At 44.4% G+C, this 5853-nt stretch overlaps 1 protein-coding gene across 1 annotated transcript in view; it reads left to right on the top strand.

The window, feature by feature from the left end:
* GPATCH1 (G patch domain containing 1) overlaps positions 1-5853 on the top strand; it is a 47651-nt gene that overhangs the window by 39338 nt on the left and 2460 nt on the right. The window contains exons 16-17 of the mRNA XM_011995278.1: positions 3385-3482; positions 4872-5017. Of these exons, the coding sequence (XP_011850668.1) occupies positions 3385-3482; positions 4872-5017 (244 nt within the window). The remainder of the gene's footprint in view (positions 1-3384; positions 3483-4871; positions 5018-5853) is intronic.

Raw genomic sequence — 5853 nt, 5'->3', positions numbered from 1 at the left:
GCTGGTCTCGAACTCCTGACCTCAGGTGATCCGCCTGCCTCAGCCTCCCAAAGTGCTGGGATTATAGGCGTGAGCCACCACACCCAGCCGCCAAGCCTCCTTTTTACTTTAGCTAATGTAGCAAATACAATAAAATGGTCCTCTCAGAAGTGAATACAATCTGTCCCCCATTCTGTTCCCCAAATATCTGTCAACAACTTCTATTCAATGCCATCTTAAATCGGCATCTCAAGTTAAAACATTTAGACTTGTTTATCATCTCTTTGAGGGCTACGTTAACAAACATCTGTAACATGGCCCAGATATATAAATAACATATAAATTCCATTATTCACTTTATAGTTTTCCATGGTGTCCATATATGAATACTGGTTTGGTTAGCTAACTGCTTTCAAAGACAGGATTAAAAAGCAGAGGAAAAAAAGTACGAAGTTTTGACAAATTGCAGTGAATGTATTTCTTATTTGCTATAGTTGTTCAGCATTTTTATTTTATTTTGTTTTGTTTTGAGACAGTCTCACTCTGTCACCCAGTCTGGAGTGCAGTGGCGCGATCTCAGCTCACTGCAACCTCTGCCTCCCAAGTTCAGGTGATTTTTCTGCCTCAGCCAATGGAGTAACTGGGATTACAGGTGCCTGGCTAATTTTTCGTATTTTTAGTAGAGATGGGATTTCACCCTCCACCTCCTGGGTTCACGCCATTCTCCTGCCTCAGCCTCCTAAGTAGCTGGGATTACAGGTGCCTGCCACCACGCCTGGCTAATTTTTTTGTGTTTTTAGTAGAGACGGGGTTTCACTGTGTTAGTCAGAATGGCCTCGATCTCCTGACCTCGTGATCCACCCACCTCGGCCTCCCAAAGTGCTGGGATGACAGGTGTGAGCCACTGCGCCCGGCCTCTTTAGTTTCAAATTGGTGTCAGCACTTGAAAGCCAAGTCTTTTATGTCCCTTTCCCATAATGTCTTTGATACCCTTGTGATAGTGACTTAATTTGGTCTATAGGTTATTTAGGGAAATGATTTTTGAAAAAAACTAGTGTTAAAAAAAAGTTTTGGACTGAGTGTGGTGGCTCATGCCTGTAATCTTAGCACTTTGGAAGACTGAGGCGGGAAAATTGCTTGAGTCCAGGAGTTTGAGGCCAGCCTGGGCAACATAGAGAGATTGCATCTCTTAAAAAAATAAAAAAGAAAAAAATTGGCCTGGTGTGGTGGTGCGTGCCTGTGGTCCCAGCTACTCAGGAGGCTGAAGTGGGAGGATTGCTTGAGCCCAGGAGGTTGAGGCTGCAGTGAGCTATGATCCCACTGCTGCACTGCAGCCTGGGTAACAGAGTGAGATGCTGTCTCAAATAAATAAATAAAAGGCTGGGTGAGGTGGCTCACACCTGTAATCCCAGCACTTTGTGGGGGCCAAGGTGGGCGGATCACCTGAGGTTGGGAGTTTGGGACCAGCCTGACCAACATGGAGAAACCCTATCTGTACTAAAAATACAAAATTAGCCAGGCATAGTGACACATGGCTGTAATCCCAGCTACTTAGGAGGCTGAGGCAGGAGAATCGCTTGAACCTGAGAGACGGAGGTTGGGGTGAGCCAAGATTACACCATTGCACTCCAGCCTGGGCAACAAGAGTGAAACTCTATCTCAAAAAAAAAAAAAAAAAAGAAAAAAATTAAAAGAATTTTGGAAAAATTAAAAGTTTTGGGAGGTCGAATTTTGAAAAATCTAGTTGGGCATGGTAGCTCACACTTGTAATCCCAGCACTTTGGGAGGCTAAGATCGGAGGATCCCTTGAGTTCAAAAGTTTGATACCAGCCTGGGCAACATAGGGAGACCCTCATTTCCACAAAAAAATAAAAAAAAATTAGCCGGGTATGGTGGTACATGCCTGTAGTCCCAGCTACTCAGGAAGCTGAGGTAGGAGGATCATGTGAACCCAGGTCAAGGCTGTCATGAGCTGTGATTGCACCATTGCCCACCAGTCTGGGTGGCAGAGCGAGAACCTGTCTTAAAAAAAAAAAAAAACACCACCAAAAAACCCACAAAGAAACAGGACTACAAAGTTACAGGCATCTGTTTAACTGAGTTGAGAAAATATTCACCCTTACGAAACATCTTGAAACTTTTATTTTTCTTTTTATTTATTTATTTATTTTTTGAGATGGAGTCTTGCTCTGTCACCCAGGCTGGAGTGTGGCACAATCTCGGCTCACTACAACCTCTGCCTCCCGGGTTCAAGTGATTCTCCTGCCTCAGCCTCCCGAGTAGTGGGGGTTACAGATGCATGCCACCACGCCCGGCTAATTTTTGTATTTTTAGTAGAGACGGGGTTTCACCATGTTGGCCAAGCTGATTTTGAATTCCTGACCTCGAGTGATCCACTTACCTCGGTCTCCCAAAGTGCTGGGGTTACAGGCGTGAGCCACCGTTCCTGGCTGAAACTTTTCTTTAGGTGAAAAAAACTGATTTAATGACTTTCACTGCTTCTACTATTGTGAATTTTTGTTGATTTGGTCACCCGGAAATTAATGACCTATGAAAATGAAAACATTTTGGTCTGAATTTGGAGATGGAGAATTGAGGCACATGCAAATTCTTTAATGATTTTTAATGATTATATACATTATTATTTTTTTTTAATTAGGTAGAGATAGGGTCTCACTATGTTGCCCAGGCTGGCCTTGAACTCCTGAGGTCAAGGATCCTCCTGCCTGGGCTTCCCAAAGTGTTGGGATTACAGGCACGAGCCACTGCTCCCAGCCCATTATGTTGTTTTGATAGTAGTTTTTTCAGTGTTTCCACTTATAAGACAAATTCTTACAAAATATGTTTTTGTAGACAGAGGATGATATAAGAAGAGCTAACATTTAGGTGCCAGATTCTGAGCTTTGGGAATCACGGACATGGCCCTGTCTAGTCTAATCTGTGTCCCTAAAAGGATCAGGATTCTTATGGTCCCCATTTTATAGTTGGGGAGACTGGGCCTGGGAGAGGTTAGGCGATGTGTTGAAGATCACAGTGCTGGCAGCAGAGCTGAGTTCCAATTCTGGTCTGTTTCTGAGGTTATCTGACAATGTTGAATTACAAAAGGCTTGTGGGCTTTCTGGTCTGACTTTATCTGCATCTGGCAGCTGGGGTCACAGCAGGATACTGATTGGATCACACAGGTCTTTGTTGAGGTCTCTGGCAGCTTTCTAAATACAGCTCTGCAAGGTGGTGTGCTAATCTGTTTCTCAGTGAGGCAGAAGCTAATCCGAGGGCAGGAGTTCTTCCTCAGTGTTCAACGTTCCATCTACACTAGATGCCTGATTCAGCAATTTAGGAGCTTACTTTTGGATGTCTTTGTTTTCACCCTCTATAGGTCCTGTGTTTATTACCTTTGTGTTTCAGATGCTCGTCAGACACTTGAGGTTCCTCAAAAAGAGAAACATAAAAAGAACAAAGACAAGCACAAGGCCAAGAAAGAGCACAGGCGGAAGAAAGAGAAGGTGAGAGACTTGTGTGTACCCCAGGATCAGTGTGGGGTGGCACCCGTTGGTCAGCCCCCAGGAGTGTCATATACCGCAGTTGAAGAGCGGATCTGGTGGCCAAGTCACAGTTCTTTCTGAGACTTAACAGAAATGTCGACATTCAATGCAAACCCTTGATTTTTCAGAAACATTTTCTTTTGCATGTAAACCGCATCATCCTCCCCCTTTTTCTTTGAGATGGAGTCTCACTCTGTTGTCCAGGGTGGAGTGCAGTGACTCAGTCTCGGCTCACTGCAACCTCTATCTCCTGGGTTCAAGCAATTCTCCTGCTTCAGCCTCCCAAGTAGCTGGGACCACAGGTGTGTGCCACCCGCCTAATTTTTTGTATTTTTAGTAGAGACGGGGTTTCACCATGTTGGCCAAGCTGGTTTTGACCTCCTGACCTCAAGTGATCTACCTCCTAAAGTGCTGGGATTACAGGCATGAGGCACTATGCCCAGCCCTTAAAAAAAGTTTTTTGTGAACATTAAAAAGAAAAAAAGGGCATTTAAGGATCTTAGAGCAATGGATATTAAATAATAAAACAATTTCTGATTTATTCAATATTAAGTGAAGGTATTATTTTCAGCATTTCTCAGCTACTTTGTCTTTATTACAGTTTGAGATTTTAGTCCATCACTTGTCATTTGAAGTAGAAGAATTCAAATGGAAGGCAGGCACGTGCTTCCACTGTTGACGTCTCTTATGTCATCATCCATGGCTTCTTTTGGGTTACAGCACAGACTTTAATTAGGTTAATGTTCTTGTCGGGTACCCAAAGTAGTCTGGACTAGCAGTTGAAGAAATTAGAAACAGTTTTCTTGCTGGCCACCAGAAGGAAGCACTCCCATGTATAGAGGATGACGGGTGTTCCCTCCTAGTGAAAGGAAGAAAATGTGCGACAGCCAAATCTGTGTGTCCTTACCAGTGTATCTGCTGTTTGGTAACCTTCTGCCAGTTTCTTCCTTGTGGTTTTCCTGGGTGCCCATCATCCTGACATGAAGTTTCCCAGGGGCCTGACACAATAAACAAGTCGGGTTCACTGGAGGCGGCACAGGTCACCACGCATAAGACGTGTGGTGTTACGTCTTATGACATCAAGTGTTACGATGGGTCCTGTCTGCGCCTCCTTAGTTCTGCTGTGTTTGTTGCTGGAGGCGCAGCTGGGTCAGGTTGCACAGTTGAGAGGGGCACAACCGTCTGCCCTGTGCTGTCTTCTTAGGCTGTCCCTCTCACTCGCTCTAATGAGGTTTAAACTTTTTTTTTAATGACTCCATCACTGCAGCCTTGTTAACCTTTCGTTGTATTGAATGAAGGAAGAAAAAATACCTTTGTTTCCCCCTGCCACTATTTATTTTTTTTTTACAGAAGAAGAAACACAGGAAGCACAAACACAAAGGCAAGCAAAAGAATAAAAAACCAGAAAAAAGTAGTAGCTCCGAGAGTTCCGACAGCAGTGACAGCCAGAGTGATGAGGAAATGGCAGACGTGTCGCCCCAGGAGCTGCTGAGACGGTGGGCAGTGGGAGATGGAGGGTTTTTAAGAAACCTTTAGAGGCTTACTGAGTGCTTGATGTGTTTGCTTAGAGGCAAATATCAGAAATGAGAAAGTGGTAGGCCTGGTGGAGTGGCTCACGTTTATAATCCCAGCACTTTGGGAGGCTGAGGCAGGAGGATCGCTTGAGCCCAGGAGTTTGAGACCAGCCTGGGCAACGTAGTGAGACCCCATCTCTACAATAAAAACAAAAATAAATTAGCTGGGCGTGGTGGTGCACAACTGTGCCTCCAGCTATTTGGGAAGCTGAGGTGGGAGGATCCCTTGAGCCGGGGAGTTGGAGGTTGCAGTGAGCCACAGTCGTACCACTGCACTCCAGCCTGGGTGATAGAGCAAGACCCTCTCCCTAAAAGAAAAAATAATGTGTGTATTAACTAGGCTTTTTAAAAAGTTTGAATATCTAATTATGTAAGTGATAAGTGAATATATTATCATTATGAAAATTCAGACCTTACAGCCAGTGCTTAAAGGAGCCCTGACCAGTTCTCCAGACCTCTACTTTCTCCATAGTAACTTCTGCCATCAGTTCCATATGTAACCTTTAAGAACTTTTTTGTGCAATCACACACACATACACACACACACACACACACTCACATACATGGACGCACATACACATTGTTTGTTTGTTTTTTTAGATGGAGTCTCGTTCTGTCACCCAGGCTGGAGTGCAGTGGTGCAATCTTGTCTCACTGCAACCCCTGCCTTCCGGGTTCAAGCAATTCTCCTACCTCAGCCTCCCAAGTAACTGGGATTACAAGTGCCCGCCCCCACACCCAGCTAATTTTTGTATTTT

This window comes from Mandrillus leucophaeus, unplaced genomic scaffold (genome assembly GCF_000951045.1).
Source record: "Mandrillus leucophaeus isolate KB7577 unplaced genomic scaffold, Mleu.le_1.0 Scaffold48, whole genome shotgun sequence".
Lineage (NCBI taxonomy): Eukaryota > Metazoa > Chordata > Mammalia > Primates > Cercopithecidae > Mandrillus > Mandrillus leucophaeus.
This window is presented reverse-complemented; position numbering and strand designations above follow the sequence as displayed.